The following is a 23,065-nucleotide window of genomic DNA, read 5'->3' as shown; positions in this document are numbered from 1 at the left end:
GGTTCCTTTGAGGATGGCTCACCGGGGGGGGGGGGGGGGGCATTTAGTTTCTGTCTGGTTGTAATGGCTCCGACCCTGTAATCGCCACCACTCTCTCTCTTGCACACACACACACTCTCTCTGTTGCACACACACAAACTTAACTCCCATCATAGTCACAGCTCGCAAGCTTCCAGTTGCCTGCAAGGTCAGGGCCACAGAGATTGATTTCTGTGCTCTGGTCTCAGATATTAAGACACACTGAGAGCCCCGTGTCTGGATACAGTCATCAGCACTGTGGTTAACGTGAGCTTAAACGTTGCGGTTAATCACATATTGGTGCAGACTTTGGTTGAGCCCCTTTCTTGTTATTCCAGGCAAACGGATAATCCCGTCTGTGGTCAATTAGTGTTTTGGATAATCATAGCTGTGACTAATTGGTACAGTGAGCACGGGCTTGTTGTGGTTAATTACCGTTATTGTGGTGGGCCTTGCTGTGGTTAATGGCACCTATGGTTAAATTGTCACTCTGATTTATCACACCAGGGGCTGCTCTGGATTCTGAATCTTTGTACAACTGTCTGCCTTTAGTGGAATTTTAGAAAGTTAGTTGTGGCACGATTGTGCCAAGCAGGAGTGAACTCACCCTGCTAGGGTCAAGGGAAACTCTTGTTTTATCAACATATGATACTTGTGTGGGTTTTGTGGAATGTTTTGCTTACTCATGGCTTATCTGAAAGCAGGAAATGAAAGGATTGCCATTGAAAACAATCAGAACCCCCCCCCCCCCCCCCCCCCCCCCCCATCTTGACTTAGACTGTCGCTCTGGACATGGATTTCAGGATAATGCCCCCGCTTTTCTACAGCAGAATAGTATTCAAGTACATTATGGGCAGATCCTGTCATGGAAATAAGACTATTGTTCATGGAGATAATTGTTGTTTTGGAAAATAGCTGCTTAAAACCAGGAATTGTGAGTCCAGCATTGTAGACAGCTTCATTCAGTGAAGGGAAGGAAACATTTGGTTTGTATTTCTTTCTCCCCTCAAGCATTTTTACATTGTTATTTAGAAAAGAAATTGGTCTAAAAGGGACTTCCTCAGATTAGACCTATTTTTTGTAAACAGCGTTTTAAATAATACATACTGCATCTTTTATCATCATTATTATTTTAGTTACCCATGACCTCCTTGAACCCTCACATCTTCACTCGGAGTGATCTTGCTGTTGCTGCTGTCACTGTTGGCCATGCATGCCCTTTTAATCATTTGCTGCCCAGTCCCCATGCTTTGTTATGACACTGAAGTTATGATGGGAGGAAACGGCAAGCTGACATTTCACTTGTCTCCATGGATACAGGCAATTGTGGACACTGTTGACAACCTCCTGAGGCCGGAAGCTCTGAAATCCTGGAAAGACATGAACTCAACTGAACAAACGCACGCCGCCACGATGCTACTGGATACCCTGGAAGAAGGGGCGTTTGTTCTTGCAGAAAACCTGATCGAGCCAGCGATTGTAAAAGTACCAGCAGAGAATATCAGTAAGTTCCTCTCCAATAACTATAAAATAGATAAAATGGCATGTACACATCTGTCAATCACATTTTATTGTGCGGACGGTTATTTTTCCTTTTTGGCTGTGCACCATGTCTCAGTAAAAACTGTTTCAAACTGAGTAGTAAAATTGGTTTCACAGTGATTTTTTTTTATTTTTTATTTTTATACCAGGACAACTGTTCCTCTTGGGGAACATAATTAAAAAAATGGCCACATCTGGCTGACATCACAATAAAAGATTTATCTCAAAAAGCCAAGCAAATGTGCCCTCACAGACAGTTTATTAGCGGTACGATCTCATTAATTTAAGTCAGCTTCATATTTCTACTCATAACTCTTTGTTGCTATGGTTATGGTCTCCCACGCACACTTTTAGTCTTATACCTCAATGATTTTTAATCTTTTTCTTGCATAGTAAAGTCACCTCATTGAATGTGTGCTGCAAGATGAAGTGTCCAGATCTCTGGGGGAAAACAAAGAAACCAATTGAATGGCATAGTTCCATTCATACAGCACTCTGTCTATTCTCTCCAAGCCTTCCCATTAAGGGGTAGTTAGCTAAGCTGATAAGGACTAGTTGCTCTGTCTCTACCAAACGCACTGATTAATATATTGCGTAATATGCAGCAGATTGGCTACTTAATCACTCATTCAGGCAGTTTTTATGAGCTTGTCAAGCTCTCGCTTATCTGTGCAATAGAGATAATATTCCAGTGGAGAAACATAAATACAATCATATGAAGAAACACACAACCTCATAGAGCATCCCATGTGTCCTCCCTTGAAGAGCTGAAAAAATGTGAAAATGATTGTTCTCCTAATTAGCAGTTTGTCGAAGCCCAAATGGCACCTCCAGGCGACCATCAAGGGTAAGACGAGAGGAAAAGGGAGGCGAGAGCAAAAGAGCTAAAAACTAGGCAGTGGGGGAGAGAGCAACCAGAGAACAATTCCTCATCTCCGTCTGTCAGAAGCCATCTATCTGAGGAAGTGCGGTCATTTCTGATGGGAGGGAGTGTGCTGATACGTGTGTCCTCCTGACCCTTCAGTAATTTCACACATCAAAGGGAGCACCACCCGGCAGCTGGCATACCGGAGAGAGTGGCTGCGGGAATTTGGAGGATTTTCAGAGATTTGCTCGTCGAGCCAAGAGTTATCTGAACCCACAGGGGAAAGAAAAAGTAAAAGTAAAAGCTCAATGATATTTTTGATCCTATGAATATTTGACATTCATGCTGCAGTCAGCTGTGCGCTTGCATTTGCTCTTCCTATAACGCCGCCCTTGTTGTTATTTTTTTCTTTTGCTTTTGCCTTGGAGGCATTCACAATCCCAACCAACGGCTTAGTGACATGGTTCTTTTTAAGTAAATGACACTTTACTCAGCCTTGCTGATAAGACTGGATTCTGTTACTGGTACAAAAAGCTCAAATCCTTACACACAACCCGCCAGGCCGTAACTTTCAAGCGCTATTAAACACCATGTACTGCTTTTGGAATATTGCCTGTGAGTATACATCTCTTTTTCTCTATCTCTCCCCTCTTTCTCCTCACCTCCTACCTCTCTCAGTGTTGGAAGTGTACGTGTTAAGCACCGATGGTCAGGTGCAAGATTTCAGGTTTCCACAGACAAGCAAAGGTGGAGCGTCTCTTCAACTTTCCTCCAACACGGTCAAAGTCAACAGCAAAAACGGTGAGAACCACACAGCTGCTGCAAAATCCTTTTTATGATGGTTAGATTCTGGGTCTTTGCCTTTTTGCCTTGTAGGGTTTATTGACACAGATGGTGTAAAATAACATCCTGGTGGACGAGTTTGTTGCCTTGAATCTGATCTGATCACAGTGTGATCATACAAAAAACAGATTTTTTTTGACTGATATCTTAATTAGATATTTCTGAAAGAATACACATGAGAGGTGATTATCTTAGCTTAGCATAAAGACTGAAAGCAGGGGGAATCAACCAGAATAGCTCTTCCCAAAAAATCAATAGGGTCAACAGTGCCTCTTAAGTTAACTAATTAATGTCATGTATTTCATCTGTTTTACCTGTACATAAACAAATGTAAAGTGAGAGTTATGTGTTGCAGATGTTTCCCCTTCTAGACTTGTCTATTGACTCTTCCTTTATTTTAATGTAATATCTCACAGCACAGCTAGATGATAATGGATTTAATGGAAACCACACTTTTGCGGTTAGAATAAAGATCTTTCAAATCAAAATGAATTAAAATGAGTCTAAACTTTGTTTTCACTAAAATGAGACTAGAAGTCAGTAGCCAAATTTGCGTAGACATGTCAACAATATTTTTCTTCTGCAGTACCTCAGTTGGCCACTAAGAAAGAAATAGCAGAAAGGCAAACTCAGAATTAGAAGACATCACACAACCCTGTAGGAAAACATTCTCTATTCAACCAGTGTTTTCAGCTCTAGATGTTATGTGAAGTAAGCAGTGGAGAAATACAAGAAAAATTGTTAAAATGTTAATAAATGTGAATAAAATGTGTTGTGCTAGAGAAAAGTTGTGCAACGTATTCGCTCACACTGGTCTTCACCTCGGTGTTTGTGTACTCACTGTGTTAGAAATAGCTCTAGCAGACTCTGCCACTCTCTTTTAATTCACCCATGGTGCAAATTGAGATTTTGCTCAATGCTGGCCCCAGTGCCCACTGGTAGTGAAACACTTATTACAACTGTGGTCTCAGATCCAGGGGCGGCCCATTAATGCTTGGTACATTCATATAATACCTGAATGAACACCGTTTGCCTCTTTTTGTTAACTGGATGCTGTATGTCTGATGACTTTATTGCTGCCGGTTGCAGGTGTGGCCAAGCTGGTATTTGTGTTGTACAAACACCTGGGTCAGTTCCTCAGCACGGAGAATGCCACACTGAGGGGAATGGGAGACCTGAACAAACGCAACCTCTCCCTCACCGTCAACTCCCACATCCTTTCAGCCTCTATTACGAAGGAGTCCAGCCGTGTATTTGTGGCCGACCCCGTGATCTTCACACTGGAGCACCTGGATGTAAGCCTCCTCTTGAGACCCTACCAGACCACACTATAGAGCTGGGCTGTTTAAAAAACACAGTGTTTTACAGTGAAGGGCAAATCCAGCTCTTTGATGTATTACTGTTGCAGAAAAACTGGTAGAGTAAAAAGAAATCATCCATATTATGCTACCGTGTCTGCACTGATCTAGACTTGAGGAGTCAGGGAAGGAAGTCAAGCTTCTTGTGTTTCATATTTTGCCTTGTGCTTTGCAATTGCCATAGTAACCCTTCTCACATCTCAACATATTAAGATTCTGTTTTTTTTTTATTTTTTTATTTTGATCTCTTTCATCCCTTTTCATTCCAACATTTCATTGCATTTAAAGAATTTTAATTGGACAGATACTAACTGGTCAAACTTGCACATATAAACAGAGCCTTACTTACAGTGAGAGATATGAACTATACAATCATGCATATTGCAGAGCATGGTCATATATGTTTAATCATTTTTTTTCTACCTGTGTTTGTGTTTTGTAGAAGGAGCACTACTACAATCCCAACTGTTCCTTCTGGAATTACTCTGAGCGGAGCATGATGGGATACTGGTCCACTCAGGGTTGTAAACTGCTGGAGACCAACAAGAGCCACACCACTTGTTCCTGCAGTCACTTGACCAACTTCGCCATCCTCATGGCTCATCGGGGGAATGTGGTAAGTGCCCCTTGCCTCGTGGTTGCAGGTTTTTTTTTTGTTTTTTTCCCCTGTCTCAGTTAGTTGGTCTTCTTCCGTCTCGCTGATAGATTTGTGCACACACGGCAAGAACAAGAATGGCATTTCAGTGGAGATAATTAGATTATTGCTGGAGGAGAAGGTAAGGGCGGGGGGAAGAGGGAGCGGGTGGAGAAGAGGAAGCAGGCTGTCACTTTAAAAGAGCGAGATTGTGGATCAGGATAGGAAGTGCCGTAGCATTATCAGAAGTAATTATATTTTACCTGTGGTCCGTGTCTAATATCCCTCTGTGCATATGTCCCTGAGAATCATGGGAAACGGTGCTATAACCTGAGGTTCACTTGTGTTTCCACCCCTCTTGAAGTGGTATAGGATCCATTTGGTTGCGAAATGCAATTACAATCCAATTACATGATAAATGGCATATGTAGCAAGGACCTAGCCAGTAATAAATGTGGAGGATAAGTTTGTGGTTTGTTTAATAATACATCCCAACTCCTGAACTCTGTCCCTGTCATCTGTCTTAACCTCAACCTTAACCGCAGCTTGAAACCAGAGCCCTGAGGCAAGGCTTACCCTCACACCAATTCCCTACACATCACCTCAACTGCAAACTCCTGCCCTCAATAAAATTACAAAATATCACAGGAAGAATTGCCTCACTTTCAGGCCACCATGTCCTTGAGTGATATTTTGTATGGTCAAGTCTGCTATTTTCACATTTGCCTGGCTCCCATCTTGAAACGTGCTCAGGTTTAGGTGTTCTGGAACTCGACGAAATGCAATTTGACTTCAAAAACAGAACCCACATGTGGACGTCACATTACATGGTCGCAGGTTCTTTGTGGCAGTTTTTCAGCCAACGTCACTTTCTGCAACATGGGCCGCATAATGTGATCCAAGCATGTTCAGTTTGAGTGCCAAATGTCATCACATATGATCAAGTTAAAGGACAGACTCACAATTTTTCATGTCTGTCATAAATGAAAAGTCAGGTGCCCACATGAACAATAAAACAGATTTTACTTGCTGTAATCATTCCTCCTATCGACTGTCTTTTTAGTCTAAAATTCCCTCTTTTCGTTACTATGCTTCTACCGCAGCACACCAGGGAAACACATAAAGGGAATTTTATACTAAAAAGACTTCAACTTTGGGAGATATCTCCTTGATTTTATGTGATCAAAGCCACTTAAGCTTCATATTAGCTTCAGATATTTTTGCTCAAAATGAAGGCTGTGGACCTTTTCCTCCATCACTCCCGTTGAAAGAGCGTTGCGATTGTCATTGTAAAATATGAGCACCTTTTTTCGGAAATAACTGCGTAGAAATTATCATTTTCATTACATCTTTGTATATCAAGGTTTCCATCAGGTCAGTGTTCAATTCAATTTATACAGCAGCCTTATCACATAGATTATCTCAAGGCACTTTATAGAGTAAGGTCAAATCCTTACAATATTATAGAGAAAAACCCAACAGATCCCTCAATGAGCAAGCAATAGGCAATTGTGGAGAGGAAAAGAAACCTCAGACAGAAGCGTACTCGGGGCGGGCCACCTGCCTCGACTGGCTGGGTTGGGAGGAGAGAAATGGGGGAGAGAGAAGGAAGAGGAGGGAGGGGGAGAGAGAGAGAGAGCAAGAACAGATATATTTACTGTTGTATTTAAGCACCAAGTCAGACAGTCAACAAGTCGAACTGGTTGTTATAATGACAATAACAGTGAATTGCATAGGTGTAATGATGTTATTAACAAAAACAGCAGCAATGATAGAAGCCTCATTTTACACTTCAGCAAATATACCTACAACCATTGTGTGATTAGAAGCCACCAATCATCATGGCTTATCCCTCATTAAGTACGGAGTATTGAAGGTCAGTCCATGAACTCTCTGTTTCTCTGCAGGGGGAGGGCAGCGTCCATGAGCTCCTTCTTACCGTCATCACACGGATGGGCATCGCCGTGTCCCTCGTCTGCCTCGCCATCAGCCTCTTCACCTTCTGCTTCTTCCGAGGTCTGCAAAGTGACCGCAACACCATCCACAAAAACCTCTGCCTCAATCTCTTCATTGGCGAGCTCATCTTCCTCGTGGGCATCAACATGACGGAACCGAAGGTAACGTGGAAAATTGTACTGCAGAGGGTTTTAGCTTTTATGCTGCTGATGAAGGGTCTCATCCGCTGCGATTAACCTTTTTAAATGCTTCAGTTTCCCTTTAAAGTGGTCTGAAAGTGTGCAAGAAAATCCACACTAATTTAAAATATCACATATCAAATGTGTCAGCGTGATTTAACGCTTTAAGATATATGATGCTGATTCTGATTTTCAAACTCAACTCTGTGTGCTGTTTGCTAGTGATAACAGCCTAACTTAGTTTAGTTCTGCTCATTTTACTGGATAGTTATGGGGTCAGCACCATTCAGGATAGAGGATACACTTTTTCAAATTCAGTGAGTGTTTGTATTCTTAAATCTATTGATTTTTGCAAATATGAAGTTTCATAACTACCATAATCTCATTTGAGTTGGAAATTATTGGTATAATAATATATGTTTATGAAAAGTGTGGCCACACATCCATCTTTCATGTTTAAACTGGCATAATGTTAGCTTTAAACATGCAACAATACATTTTTTGGCCATATGGGAGCAGTACAATTAGATGTATCAGAAAAATGATCAATTCATGACCTCCATATAGTTGATATGGATAACTAGTTAACAACCAGTTGCTTATTTACACTGACAGCAGACAGAGATCAACACTAATGAAGCTGTGTTTCTGTCTCCCTGATGTAAGACCATACCCACTCTTTTTTTAAAATCTCTGTTTGGTCTCCACCGGCCCTTAGGGGAAAGATCTCACTCTTTAGTCTCTAAATGCTTCAATATGTTCACCAGATATTTGCTGACTTTGTCTGTCTGCTGTTTGTTTTTTTTTGTCTTTTTGCTGAAAACAGCTGCCTATTGTGGTTAAAAGCCAGAACAAAATTGGTGGCCATAAAACCAAAATAATGAGCTGAGAGTGACCATTTGTTGATACACAGTACAAATACTGATGAGAGCAGCCTCAAGCAGAGGCACTACTTGATCCTACAAACACTGTTATCTTGCTAAACTGATCTAATATCACTGGTCATTGAACCTATAAACTCTAAAGAAATGCATAAAACACCTGGGGAAGTAGTAATAAAAACTAATTCTTGGTAATTAGGAAAAAGCCAAATTCATCAAATTAAAAAAACCTTGTCTCTTCCTGTCAGCTGGTGTGCTCCATCATCGCTGGCATACTCCACTTCTGCTTCCTGGCTGCATTCGCCTGGATGTGTCTGGAGGGCGTGCAGCTGTACCTCATGCTGGTCGAGGTGTTCGAGAGCGAGTTCTCTCGCAGGAAGTACTACTACATCTCTGGGTACCTCACCCCAGCTGTGGTGGTGGGCATCTCAGCAGCCATCGACTACAGAAGCTACGGCACACAGCGAGCGTAAGTGTAGCGTCTCTGCACAGGCTCTTCTTTTGTGGGATAAAAATCAGGGGGCATTAGTTCTCCCTTCTCCCCATCAAGACACACCCACACAGCATGCATGTGTCTTCTAATGATAGTAATATCACGAAGAGTAGCCCACCTCTGCTCCCGGGCAAATTTACACCCTGTCACTGCTAAAAGAAGATGATGTGAGCCAAGTCGCAACATTAATGAATGCACTGGCTAGCTGCACCGACCTGCTGGGTTTTTTATTCTTTGCATGTGGATAATTGCTAGTTAAAAGTTTATGCACTTCTCCGCTGGTCTTCATCCACGCAGCAAGCTTTATGATTTGTAAGAGTGCAATCCTGTAATTTATGGGATTTAGGTGGACTTAGGTAGTCTTTTTCAAACTCAATTTTATTGCTGTAGTCTTCGCTTCATTTCTGCTTCCTGGTGATAAACACAGACCGAGGTGCGGTTCATTCCTGAGCTGTCTTCATTACATCGTTTACTGCTCAGGGTCTTAGGTACACATAGTCAGACATCACACATTTGTAGACATTTGCAGACTGTGAAGTCATGAGTCCAACAACCACTGCCTTTTAGACTGCAGCTTCTCATGGCACGAGGCCAACACTCCCTCAAAGTCGGGTTTTCTTCTCTGTGGTCAGAGGAGTCTCTATTCTGTTGCTGTGGCCTATCATCCAGCCGGCTCTCCTGCGCCCTTGATCGATGAGACACAACTTTGTTTTGGCAGTGAGATGATTTAATGAACCGAATATCACCTTTTGCTCCCTGTAGATGCTGGCTGAGGGTTGATAACCATTTCATCTGGAGCTTCATCGGGCCTGTAACCTTCATTATTGTGGTAAGTTCTAATTTAGGGCACGTGTGTGATAACTTTTCTTTTTTCCTTTCAAAGAAAAGCTTTGAAAACAGTGTATAGATTTTCTCTCTGTGCGTGCTGCCAGCCTCTTGGCTCTGCTTTCTCAGATCAATTTGCATGAAAGGAAAGTGGTCCCATTATAGCTGACACGAGGACATCAGTGTCCGCTCAGCTATGAAATCCTCTGAAATCAGAATAGGTGAGCAGCAACAACTTAAAGCTGTTTGGTCCTTGCTGTACATCTAGAGAATACTCCCCTCCTGCAATCAGGAGGAGAAATCGTCTCAGGCATGAAGGTCATTTGCTCAGTGGGAAAACAAGGGTGATGGTGAGGAGGGGGGGTGAACATGGAAGTAATGAGTGGGTGGGCCAGACAACCATTACCACAGCTCATAGCCCTGCTGAGGATCATGACACGTCCCCAGCCAATCCCAGCACACGGACATCTCCATCTTCACCTTTTAATATTTCATGTGGTGCGCTGGGTGTTCACAATGCACGCACACACACACACACACACACACACAAAACACATGCAGGAATGCACGCACACAGTCCTGAACAAACACACACTGCATATCCATATGGGCACATACAGTAACACACATGTAAATCTGTCCGTAGGCAGTAAATACATGAAAATCCCGGGGAGGTGCTGCATCAGCAACGCCTGTTTTTTTGCGCTGAGTTTTGGCAGAGAAGTGAGAGACCTGAATATTGTAGAGGACGGCCCCTCAGAGACCAGGCATGAGGGTGGGGGGGTCCATATGCAGTTTGCCTCAGCTTTCTGCAGAGTGCCTGCCTGCCTCGCTGCCTTCTCGTCTCGCTGTCCGTCCATCCGTCCGTCTGTCTCATCAGATCTGTGTCATCACTTGGAGCTGTGTTAAATGCATCTTCAGCCACTCGACTCATGCGGATGTAAATCGGCCCCAGTGGCTGAGAGACAAAACTCAGCATCACTCTAAGCTGTGATCTAAAAGCCTCTTTCTGTGTTCTTAGCCACTCCTTTCCCTTCCATCGTTCCCCCTGCTGTATTTGGTTTCCATCTGCTTTGCACAGACACTCTTCATTTCCATTTAAAGGCCCTTTTCTGTTGCCTTGTAGTGTTTCAGAATGCATCCGTGTGGGATAATAAAGAGCATCCTTGTTCTTATTTGCGAATGAATCGAAAATTGAGTCTTTGATAAACTCAGAAAACTACATTTGGATCATTATGCTTTGTTTTCTTGCCAAGTTTGTTTTTTTTAACTACCATTTATTTTCCTTGCTCAGGCTTGAAAAATGCTGACTTGGAGCAGATATAGGATACAAGTTTTTAGTAAAAATGAAAATCTGGATATACTTGTTTTTCAGTGAATTTTTACAGAACTGCATTTCAAAGGTTTAATATGGTATTGGATTGATGCGCATCTCCTTCCTTTCCCTTGGTGGCAATGAGCCCTGCCATGCTTACATAGAGACATCCTGAGAGCATGGAAACCTTTCTGGATGTATGGCCTGAATCACTTAAATGTTTTTCCTGGCCTCAGTAAAAAAATATTTCTAAAATATGGCACTCAGTTCTGTTCTTTCCTCTCGGTATTTTTCTGGAGCTTTCGCACGCCGTGTATCAGATCTGCCTGGACGTCATCAGATATACTTTCTCATATTTGATGAGGATTTGCACTTCGGGATTGAGTTTAATGTCAAACAACAAGCGAGAGAGGAAAGAGAAACTCTCAACACAGCTTATGTTGAAGGCCAGAAGTAGACCAAAGCAATAAACTCTCACTGTTGTTTTCCTCCTTGGTAGTCGGTGTACTTTATGATCTGAACCAAGGCATTAAATTTTCATATTCCTCTCGGTCAAGGTATGCTGTTGTTGACGCTTGATATATAGAGCCAAAACCACCACAGATTAAGCAATCCTCTAAGTCACTGTGAAGCATAACAACTATTGTTGGCAACCACTGGTGAAATGTAACTAAAAGTAAATTTACTGAAGCACTGCACTTGTGTTCAGATTTGAGGTACTGGGGCTTTACTTGGGTAATTTTTATTTAATGCCACTTCATACTTTTACTACTAGAATTGAAAGTGAAATACTATAATTCTCACACCATTTGGCAGCTGTAGTTAAAAAATATGCCCCACAGTAAATACAAGTAGATGCGAAACAATTAGTTGTCATTTTTCATGCAAAAAATACCAAATATTTCATGGTTCCAGCTCCTTAAAGGTGAAGATTTGCAGTTATTGTTTGGACAAAAAAAAAAAACATTGTGAAGGTTTCACTTTGGGTTCAAGGAAATTGACAATAATCAGGGAGAAAATCATCAGTCCTGTATAAAATAAAAACGGAAGAAAAATTATATAATAGTTTCTCAGGCACTGGGTTAATTTTTTCTGCATTGAGGACTTTTACTTTTAATATTTCTTATTGTACTGAAGTACTTTTACTTTGGTAAAATTTGAAGGATTTTTACTTACTAATGGAGTATGGAATTAGTGCTTTTACATAAGCTCTGTATACTTCTTCCTGTCCCTTCAGCAGCAGAAATCGGATGCCTTTCTGAGTGCAGTGTGTTAACCCTGATACGCGTCTGTTTTGACAGGTCAATGTCATCTTCCTGGTGGTGACGATGTACAAGATGGTGAAGCATTCCACCTCCATGAAACCCGACTCGTCCAGGCTGGGGGGTATCAGGTGAGGGGTGTCACTCAAGGAGATTAGGTGGCCGGTCTGTGGTTGCTTGTGTGAAAAGAAAAATAAAAGGCGCCATTACTGCTTTTGCCTCCTTCCTGAAATTTCAAAAGCTGCTTTTGACCTACACGTTTATTTGATTTTTCTTTTCTCTTTAAACCCAACCAGACCAATAATTTTCCCTTTCAGACATTATTTTTGTCCGTAGGTGGTGCCTTTTTAGTTCACTTTATGATTTCAGTATTTGCACTATGCGAGGTTATATTGCCTTTTTTATTTCTTCATAACTGCATTTCTGACCTTTGGTATCTTTTTGCTCCTGTGTTCGCATAGTTTACAGGCTTCAACCACCCTCATAGATTTAACGATGGTAAAAACTGAGAAAAAGCCCCCTCCCCTCCCCATTTTCCTGCTTCCAGTGGGATGCATTTGCTCGATAAAATACAAATCCCTGGTCATTTCTGTGCCTGGATTCTTGTTCAACAATATGCTTCAGGTGCTTGAGTTCAAGTCAACATATGTTATGTGGGCGTCTGAATTTTAGGAAGCCACTCCGATTTTGGTCCAAACCCAAAAAAAGGCATTGAGTTGGCTGTGAGGTTTGTTTCTAGCAGCCAGAAAACCTGCATTTCTTTGCATTCAGATGGTGGATTTCACACATTATCTTGAGTAGTCAAAACTCATTAACTGCTCTTAATTACGGTCTACCTGAAATCTGTTTTTAGTTTGTGTGTCAAATGGGGTAAGTCAGAAAAAAAGTGAAATAACTGGTTGCATTTATTGTGATTATTCCGACAAAGAAATATTCTTGTATAAACAGCCCCTAAAACTGGACAGTAAATCTAATCAGGCATCACTCTCAGCAGTGGTTCTCATTTTTCTGTGGCTCCTCTCTCACGTACTGTTGTCCCATTTCTTCTCTCCTCACCGTATCTTTCTCGCAGTGGCTCACTTCTCTCTTGTGTATCAATATCAACCAGCCGTCGTCACTGAAACTGACTGTTAAGTTATCTTATTTCCTCTAGGCTTTCCTGGAAGCCGCCAGGGAAAAACCTACTGCGTCTGCAATTTCTGTAGCCCATCAACTCCAAGGAAGACCAAGCAAAAATGTTTTGACTCAGTGTCAAAAACCAAATGCTCATTCATAACAAATCTATTTATCAGTGTTTATACTCCATTCCACCATGAGTGCAACTTGAACAAAATGGCAGTATTTCTTGATGTTCTTCCTTCTTTTTTTTTTTGAACAAGGTGTTAACCAGAAGGAGAGAAACATCAAAGCAAGCAAAGATGAAATCCACTGCGGTTTTGCTTTTTCACTTGTTAACATTTCTCTTCTTTCTCTCTCGCAGGTCGTGGGTGTTGGGAGCGTTCACCCTACTTTGTCTGTTGGGACTCACATGGTCCTTTGGCTTGTTCTTCCTCAATGAATCCTCCATCGTGATGGCGTACCTCTTCACCATCTTCAACACTCTGCAAGGGATGTTCATCTTCATCTTTCACTGTCTCCTCCAGAAGAAGGTGAGATTCTGTCTTCTGTGATTCATTCATCAGTCAATTAAGAGAAAATGAATCAACAAGTCACTTTTTAATCAAAAAAACTCCAGCATCTTAAATGTGTGGCCTTGTTTTTCCACTTATATTATCTCTTTACTGAATATATACTCGAGTTTTGAAGAAATTTGAAAACATCACCTTGGAAACTGGAGACTAATCAACTAGTGAATTAATAAAAAACTATTAAGTGACTGGTACATCTATAAAAGAGTTGAAAAAAGTCAGTTAATGAATTACTCAATCAACAAGTAATTGGCAAATGTTTTTGATAAATAGTTGAACCAGTTTTCAAACAAAAATACCAAAAATCAACTTGATCCATCCTCATAAATGTGAAGATTTATCGCATTTCTTTGTCACAAATTGCAGTAAATTAGTTAATAAGTTTGACAAAACAAGAAATTTGAAGACGTCACCTCACACTTAGTAAACTGTGATTGAAATTTCTTTAATAGACATTCAATTAATCAAGAAAATAATCAGCAGAATAATGAATAGAAATCATCATTATATTTCATAGTTCTTATTTCGAAACACCCATATCAAAGTGCTTCCTCTCTGTTATGTTTCAACAAGTTATCACAGTGTTTGTTATCCCTGTCCTTGTGGCATTTAAACTGCTGTCAGCTGGATGGCATTTGATAAAGATTTGGGATGTGCACTTCTCGTGGGGGATGGAGGATTGCGTCGCTGTCTGTGTCTGCGTGCGCTCAGTCTGCCCTGAACTTTTACTCCCCTGCAGGTCCGCAAAGAGTACAGCAAATGTTTCCGTCAGTCCCAGTGCTGCGGCGCGCTGCCATCTGAGGGATCACACAGTTCAGCCAAGACGGCCACGTCTCGATCCACAGCCCGCTACTCATCCGCTACACAGGTACATGTACAGCACTGGCAATCAGATGCATCGGGGTTCAAGGTTTAGAAAATCTGATTATATGTCAGTGGATTTTATTTTTCTTGACTGTTTTGGCTTTCCAAAAAAAGTATTTCATTTAGATATCCTGTAGGTTTTAATTGTAAACAAATATCATGAAAAGATCAAAACCAACAAAGGACAGATGCTGCCAACAAATGTCGAGCTCCATTATTGTCCACAAAGTTAGAAAACACATCAGTCAGACACGTTGTGGCAGTGGGGGACAGGTTCCTTCATTATGATAAATAGGGACACTGCAGTTTATTTTGTTTGTTAAAATCAACAGTGCCCAGATGTATAAGGGCATTATTTTGCCCTTTTTGAATGAATGAAACTACTTATTTCAGACCTGTTTTGAAAGACTTACATCCTTAGATATGAACAGCCTTGGGGCTGACAGCCTCAGAAGTTTGAAAGCTGTGAGAGACAAAATGTCATACTGTTGGTTTTGTTCTTTTCAGTGGATTCATTGATAAGAAGAAAAAAAAAAATTAAAAAATCGCCAGCCGTATCCTTTAGTAAAGGCTCAAAAGTTTTATGTATTTTCAACCTTGGTCTTGAATTTTACCATTGTAAAGCCGAGCCTCTTAATTCATTCAGCCAAATACAAAGTTTGGCATTGAAGTAGAAACTTGAATGTGGTACAGTACTCAATGCCACAGTGCTCTTATTGCTGAGCTGACCTGTTTTCTAATCCTGCACTTTTCATTGTACCTGTTGGCCAAGCATTAATTTACATATGTATGAACTGAAGTGCTTCACATAGGAAAGCTAAACTTTAGTTAAGTCTGCCAAGGTTATATATGAGGGGATGGTATCGATTTTTTTTAAGATGAATTTAGATGAAGAAGCATTATTGTACAGCACATCTAGCAGTCAGACAGCAATAAAATTTGCTTTTTAAATTACTAAATATTATCACGATTGTTAGGTAGAACCTATAGGAAAAGAAAGAAACACAAGAAAATACAGCTCAACTGAGTGTAGAGGTCTCTGTTCACTATGTGGGATCTATCTCAAGAGCGCTTCTGGGAACTTGATGGAAGCTTCTTCTATTACTATCAAGAGAGATAGAAAAAAAAAAAAAAAAGAGTCCCTCGGGGCTGATCTCTCAAATTACAAGCTGTGAGATTCTCAGCTTATCCATTTGTTTTAGCGTAGCACAACCATGTCATCTAGTAGTGAGTTAGCCGAATCGTGTGCACAAGTGTAGGCTTGAATCACAAGCCCACGTAGCCACTCAATTCTTAGGGCCAAAAGCCCTGAATAACAGCGGCACCATGTTGAGTCCTGATCAATGGCTGCTTTTCTCTCTACCCCCAGAGCCGCATCAGGCGGATGTGGAATGACACCGTGAGGAAGCAGTCGGAGTCCTCCTTCATCTCAGGAGACATAAACAGCACCTCCACACTCAACCAGGGTAAGCAACCCTTTCTTCCACCAACACCAGACGAGGCACATACACTATTCTCTTTGTGACGAGGCTCTGAATTCACAATAAACACTTCAATGGATGCAGTCTACATGGCTCTGGCAGCTTGGCAAAGAAGGAGATAAGACCCAATTTAATTTTGCATTTCTCTTATCGTTAAGCGATCAAAAAACAGCGTTAAATCCTGTCTGCATATCAAAAGTTCACAGCATTTCACTGCACTCTCGCTGCTCACTGGGATCATCTGAGGGAGGAGGGAACAGAGAGAGGAAAGAGAGGTGTGATATTTAGCCGCTACTTATGAGGACTTGAGTTCCAATTGGAACGACCCAGAGCTGGAGAGACTCAGCGCGGCAGACTTCACCTCGGAGTGATTGTCAGGATGAAGGCAGGCAGGACAGATGAGCAAAGTCAGGCCGAGGTCAGAGCAGGTTTTGGGACAGATCCCGGCATCATGAAGCTCAGGCTCCAGACTGTGCCAGCCCAGATTTGGCTGTAGTTATGAATAAGTTTAGATGTTGTTTGTTTCTTTTTTTTTTTTTTTTTTTTAAAACCACACATGCCAGCGCAGAGTTCCTCAGCGATCCGTCCAAATGACTGAGGATAGTTATTACATTCTTGAGGATTTACACAAGCACGCTGAGGATGATAGGGATACTGTATTATTCATGGCAGGCCACTTAGACATGTTTTGTCTGGTGTCTCGACTGGATGAGTTTGCTTAGATGAATTTGTTTCACATAAACACTGCAGCTGATTGTGTTGCTACGCTTTGGTCAACACTTGTCGCGATACTATTGTTTGTCAGTTAATCAGCTGACTGTTTGGATAATGTTTTTGCTTTGACCAGTGTTTCTGTGGCTGCTTAGTCCATAACAGAAGGCAGATGGATCGCAGGTCATAAATCTTTTGTGGTGTCAGATTCTGGACAGCGAATGTCAGTGTTTGTTTATGTCGACAGCTACACAGCGCACCACCACAGACCATGAACTATAATACCTCTTTTTCCTTTTGCTGTTTTTTCCCATCTGATTTTTCTCCCCTTCTCTCTCTCTTTCTCTCTCTTCCTGTTATTTCAGGGATGACTGGCAACTACCTCCTAACTAACCCTCTCCTCCGAACACACGACACTAACCCTTATAACAACCTCCTGGCAGAAACAGTGGTGTGCAACACCCCCTCTCCACCGGCCTTTCACTCCCCAGGTGCACATCCACCCTCCACCTTTATTGTTACTTAGATTTGTATTTGTTTTAAAGCAGAGCATTTTGGGAAATACACTCATTCACTTTCTGAAGGGGAGTCAGATGAGAAGATTGATATCACTTATCTACCAAGAAACAGTCCGGTGCATAATCCCCCATAAACAGCAAATTATTGTTTTTATAAAAGCTAAACAAACCAGATGGAGCATGTTGATCCGTGTGCTTTAGAGATACTTGTAGGTGGATTTTGTAACCATTTGACAGAGCCAGGATAGCTGTGAGCTCCCCCTGTTCCCACTCTTTGTGCTAAGATAAGCTAACCATCTCCTGGCTGCAGCTTCATATGTAACAGACACATATGAAAGCGGTATCAATCTTCATGTAACTGAAAGCCAATAAGCCTATTTCCCAAGATGTCAGACTATACTTTTTAAAGTGTGTCACATTTATGAAAAACATGAAAACTCCTGAGGTTGTGACTGCGACACAGCATGAATGAAAATGTTGAAAATAATTACACGTTCGTTCTTCCTCATTCACACCTTCTCTGTAGTTCTTATCTTCACAAGTCGCTCCATTGTAAACACAGGAGATAAAGCTCAGAGACGTCAATGCTATCTTATCTCCTCCACTGAGCAGGCATATGGGAATTCCTCTTTTGAATCTGAGCTTTACACACTGGTCCAGATCATTTATGCTCTGAACCTGTATTCATGGTCGATACGTGTTGAAATCTTTACATTGTACATAGTTTACTTTGAAGTTTGACTTGGAATCGTGTCAGTGTTTATGTTGACCTAGTTCCTCACTGGCAGAGGAAAAGAAACCCAATTAAAGAAGAGAAGAAGAAGAAAAAAAACAGAACCACATGACGCAATGCGGGCAGAGTCATAGCCCTCAGATACTCCAGCATTTGATGATAAAAGGGAATTCGCAAAAACAGCAGTATGGTGAAAGCCTGTAAGGAGAGGTTGTGCAGTAACATATAGCTTTAACCTCATCATCATTACCATGGTCTTGTTTTGTGCTGTTAGTTATCTTAGAGCACAATGAGAGCACTTCACACTCACACAGATAATGAAGCGGGGTTGAGACCAAAAAAGGCTATCAAAGACATTTTGTGGTTTTTTTTTGTTTTTTTTTTGTTTTTTTTCTGAGCTCAACGGCAGCTGAGCCAGACGCAGAAGTCGGGGTGTGTGTGTGTGTGTGTGTGTGTGTGTCAACAGCTTGTGCTTTATTGCCCTAAAATGTTTACCTACATAATTATTGTAGCATAATTGCATGTTAACAGTGGAGCACAGGAGATAGATAAAAAGTGGCAATATTTAATTAGCAGGTAGTTCTGAATGTCAGCATTAACATCTCCTTTACATGTTGAAAGACCCCCCCCCCCACACACCCCCCCCCCCCCCCCCCCCCCCCCCCCCACCCAGGCCACAGGGGGAAACACTAACCACACTCATTTAACAGTGGATCGAGGAGCAGTGACAAACAGGAAAAAACTGAAGGACTTCACATATGGAAACCAGTTTGAGGAGAGCAGGCAGCAGTGTGACACACAAATGTCAAAACCTGGTGTGAAGATCACCAACCAAGTATGAAATCCGCGCCGAGAGACTGTCAAGTTTAACATAAGCTCTTTCAAAAATTTCCTCTGTTATAGTCATTACATTTAGCTCCCTGCAAAAAGGATGAGAGTGTCCTCTATTATAAGTGTATTAATACTAAGTAATACTCTGCAGATGTTCATCTGATGCAGTAAAATCTGTAAGGAGAACATCTTGGATGAATCTCTGCTGGAACGGTTCCCAGAGTGCAGCTGTTGCCGTGTCCAGTTGAATTCTGTTCACATCATTTCCCCCTCTCCTGGTAGACAATACCTGTCTGCAATAAAATCACTGCCTGCGCATAAACAAATGCAAATTTGGAAGTAGAATCTATTTAGAGAAATATCTAATAACCCCCCCCCCCACCCCCACCCCCCCCTTTCTTTTTTTTTGCCCTTTTGCTCTCTGCGCTCCTGTCACTCTTTTTTAGAAAAGTCTTTGATGTTGTTTTTCATTCGCTATCATCCATTTTCTGACACTTCCATTTGAAACCTGTGACTACAGTTTCCCTTTTTTTGTCCTTCCTGTGACGGCATCCCTCTCACCCTACAAAATGTCAGCCCTTCACTTAGAGCCTCACAGTGTACCCAGTAAATAAACTCCTCATATCAAATCAAACCACCCCCCCCCCCCCCCCAGCCCTCTTCACTCCCCCCTGCTATTTGAGCTTAGTCATAGAGCTGTAAAAAATTAGAGTGTGTGTGTGTGTGTGTGACTGCATTTTGTTCACACAATACATAATAATAGATGTACATTTCAAAAAGAGAAGAAGAAAAAAAACATATGTCATTCAGGAAATGTTCCTTCTTTTATTATAGACCTTTAAAATAAGACTGTGCTTGCTGCTGAACCCTTTCACCTGCCGAGTCCAGGATTCAGTCGTCCTTGATTTGTCCTTTAGCTCTCTCAAACTGTCAAACACATCATTTCGCTGTCATTCCCCATCCACCTACAACAATTTGCGCAGAGCATCACATGAGCTAAATTATAGTTAACTGCAAGGACACAATCCGAGTAGGATCGACTGAATCCAGGCTGAATGTTACGAGCTTCCACTTTTGTCTTATTTCAGTGATTTTGTTGTTTCTGCTGCAATTGAAAAAAAGCATCTGTTTTACTTTTTTTGCACATCAGCTGTTCTTAGGCCAGATAGCCTGAGCAGACACACTTGATGTGAGTGGTGGCAAAGTGAGTCATTGCACCGTGCCTGTCTTGTTGTGGTGTGTGGGGGTTGTTGCTGTGCTTGTGGGGCCCCAGTGCAGAGAGGTGGCTGGCCATCTGTGTTCAACATTACTCTCCTGTCTTGCCTTCTTTCAATAGGCGGAATGTTTTATTCATTGTTAATGTCACAACACTTCCTCATCGGCTTGTATTTATTTATTTCTTTTATTCTTATCCTGTCTGTTGCTTTGTGTATGCTGCCGTGTTGTTACCTGGTCATCAGCTACTTTATAATGTGTTGCTACGGTGTATATTTTTTTAAGTCATCGCTTGTTCTCATTTCTCCAATATTGTTCAGGATAATTTCTTAGATTGGCTATAATGAGATTCAGCCATAATGAGGATGGACATGTTGGAGAGCTAATTGGGTTCTCCTTTGAATTTTAGAAGTTTTTGTATCTGTATAAAATTAAAATTTACCCAGAGATCAAAGAGCACAAGAGTGAAGTGTCCTGAGCAGTATCAAGTGTACGTGGATGGTGTAGTGGAGAATTTTTTGTTCTCTCAAAAGGTGGAAAATTATGTCTCACGTGCTCCATTTGCCTTTCTTTGCAGGACAGCACTCCCTGAGCAACAGCAGGGACATCAGTGCCATGGACACCCTCCCCCTCAATGGCAATTTCAACAACAGCTACTCCCTGCGAGACGACGACTATGAGGCCGTGGGCGTTCGAGCCACGGGTGACCTGGGGGGCCTCAACTTGGACGATGTCGCCTTTGAGAAGATGATCATATCTGAGATTGTCCATAACAACCTTAGGCCCCGCGGGGCCCCCAAAGGTCGTGACGCCCAGAGGGACAGAGCCTTGCCTCCCCAGACCAGAGTGACAGTGGACCGAGGCGGGGGTGGGAGCGGCAGCGAGGATGACGCCATCGTGGCGGATCATGCCGATGCCTCATCCCCCCAGAGAGGAAGTGGAAGAGGAGGACACGCCACCCTGGAGCTGCTCCTGCACCCCCACCACAAGGAGGTGCTGGAGGCCCCCCTCCTGCCCCAGAGGACTCACTCTCTCCTCTACAGCGCCCAGAAGGCCCCCAGGCGCCTGGAGGGGCAGGGCAGCCATGGCTCTGAGACTGTTACCGCAGTGGAGGATATGGGCTCCCATTCACCCAACAATAATAGAGACTCCCTTTACACCAGCATGCCAAACTTGAGAGACTCACCCTCACCCTCAGCTTCGCCATACCCCCCCGAGGAAGAGGAGGAGGAGGAGCTCTCCCCTTCACCTCGAAGCGAGAGCGAGGACGCGTATCATAAAAGCATGCCTGAGCTCGGTGATGCACCGCAGCCCCTGTCCTACTACCACATAAACCGAGGCACCAGCGACGGGTGCATCATCCCACCCAACAATGAAGACTGCGCACAGGGGGGAGAGGCGCCCAGCGACGGACAAATGCAGCTCATTACCAGCCTCTGAGGAGGCCGTGTTTGTTTGCACAGGGTTTCAACAGACGGGTGCTTTCGGTTGATGTCAAGAGAGCCGGCAAGTCTGGCTCCGCACTCTGCACGCTCTTCCTGTTAGGACAGGAAGTGAAATGTTGTTGGGTGGGAAACGGAATGAATAAATGACTTTTGCACACAGATCTCATTAACACACAAAACACGTCCATCCGAGGCCAGACAAATGTGGACTGTGAAAGCTCTGCTGTTGGACTAAAGAGGTGCAGAGAATAACACCAGGCGGCTGTGCCACAGATAAGTATGGCATTTCTCTTGTACTGAAAGAAGAGCTGAAGAATAAGGGATTAAAAAAAAATCCAAGCAAAGAACTATGGAACTCCTGACATATTCCTGGGGGACTTTGCAGGACCAGGGTCTTTTTAGTCATGAAGTACAGAACTAGAACTAGTGTGGCTCCACTACACAGTCAGGACTGTAAAGTTAAGAAACCACTAATTCAGACTCAGGCCTTATATTTTCTCTATTGCACATTTAACTGTTGTCAAAGTAACAGCTAAAGAAAATATATTTTGCTGTACCACTAGTGTAAAAAGTAAAAACAAGAAAAAAAAAAAAAAAAAAAAAGAGAAACGGCAACCATTCAGTAGTTATGCCCTTTCAATGTTAATAAGATTCTTCAGACAAGGTTAATCAAAATGGTGGAAATGTGCTTTTTCCTCTCACACTTGACTCGTAGTATGTTTGAATATGAAGAAAAAAAAAAGTTTTGAGCGATTATCAGTCCATATGAAATCATGCTCACGTCTCTGCTTGTGAAGTGCTTTTGCTTTCATGAATGATGAGTTTTTGCCAGTAGTATATTTGTTAACACCGGGCCATGCACAGATTTGGAGTGAATTGGATACTTGTGTAATTTATTTTACTTGAAAGAAATTGTCAGGTTTAAGGACTTATGTTCGTGTCAATGCGATACTGCAGTTTCTGCGGACATGTTTCATCCTTTGACACTAATTAATTTATTAACTGAACTATTCAGAGAAAAAAAATGGGGGGCGGGGGGAACATGGTTGGAAAGTGTGAAAAGTTGTTGCAGCACTGATTAGGTTCATTCTGTTTCTTTTGTAAGAGCCCATCATCAGCTGATATTTAATTCAACTCCTGTTTGATATCAAATAAATGTGAAATTTTTTCTTGTTCGCAGATGTCTGGTTGCTTATTCTCAGTTTGCATTAAAAATCTGCTATGATCCATACATGTAGTAAAATGACAATTAAAGGATAAGACTGGCAAAATTGTATATTTTTGTTATTATCAACAAATTTCACGAAAAGACCAAAACTAACAATGTGTTAGTCTGTCTTTATCCCAGCTGTTTTCATTTTTGTTCCTTCTGGAATCTTTAAAAACTTGTCACCAATATATTTCATTT

General features: G+C 42.0%; 1 protein-coding gene across 8 annotated transcripts in view; it reads left to right on the top strand.

Moving 5' to 3' along the window:
- The window catches only part of LOC139628951 (adhesion G protein-coupled receptor L2-like), an 83,489-nt gene extending 60,657 nt beyond the window's left edge, over window positions 1-22,832 (top strand). For 2 of the 8 annotated variants that reach the window (XM_071491179.1, XM_071491178.1), the window contains 13 exons: window positions 1,339-1,522; window positions 3,104-3,226; window positions 4,358-4,563; window positions 5,069-5,242; window positions 7,168-7,377; window positions 8,525-8,745; window positions 9,532-9,598; window positions 12,211-12,302; window positions 13,652-13,820; window positions 14,599-14,727; window positions 16,093-16,189; window positions 17,281-17,406; window positions 20,790-22,832. In XM_071491179.1, the coding sequence (XP_071347280.1) occupies window positions 1,339-1,522; window positions 3,104-3,226; window positions 4,358-4,563; window positions 5,069-5,242; window positions 7,168-7,377; window positions 8,525-8,745; window positions 9,532-9,598; window positions 12,211-12,302; window positions 13,652-13,820; window positions 14,599-14,727; window positions 16,093-16,189; window positions 17,281-17,406; window positions 20,790-21,652 (2,661 nt within the window). In that variant the 3' untranslated portion in view covers window positions 21,653-22,832. Of the gene's footprint in view, window positions 1-1,338; window positions 1,523-3,103; window positions 3,227-4,357; window positions 4,564-5,068; window positions 5,243-7,167; window positions 7,378-8,524; window positions 8,746-9,531; window positions 9,599-12,210; window positions 12,303-13,651; window positions 13,821-14,598; window positions 14,728-16,092; window positions 16,190-17,280; window positions 17,407-20,147; window positions 20,202-20,789 lie in introns of all 8 variants that reach the window. The other 6 variants (XM_071491180.1, XM_071491181.1, XM_071491185.1 and 3 more) reach the window with 5 other exon arrangements.
- The last annotated feature ends 233 nt before the right edge of the window (window positions 22,833-23,065 follow it).

This window comes from Trachinotus anak, unplaced genomic scaffold (genome assembly GCF_046630095.1).
Source record: "Trachinotus anak isolate AG129_WGS33_773 ecotype Australia unplaced genomic scaffold, CSIRO_AGI_Tana_v1 ptg000012l, whole genome shotgun sequence".
Taxonomy (NCBI): Eukaryota; Metazoa; Chordata; class Actinopteri; order Carangiformes; family Carangidae; genus Trachinotus; species Trachinotus anak.
Note: the sequence above shows the minus strand (reverse complement) of the source record. Positions and strands in the feature narration are given on the sequence as shown.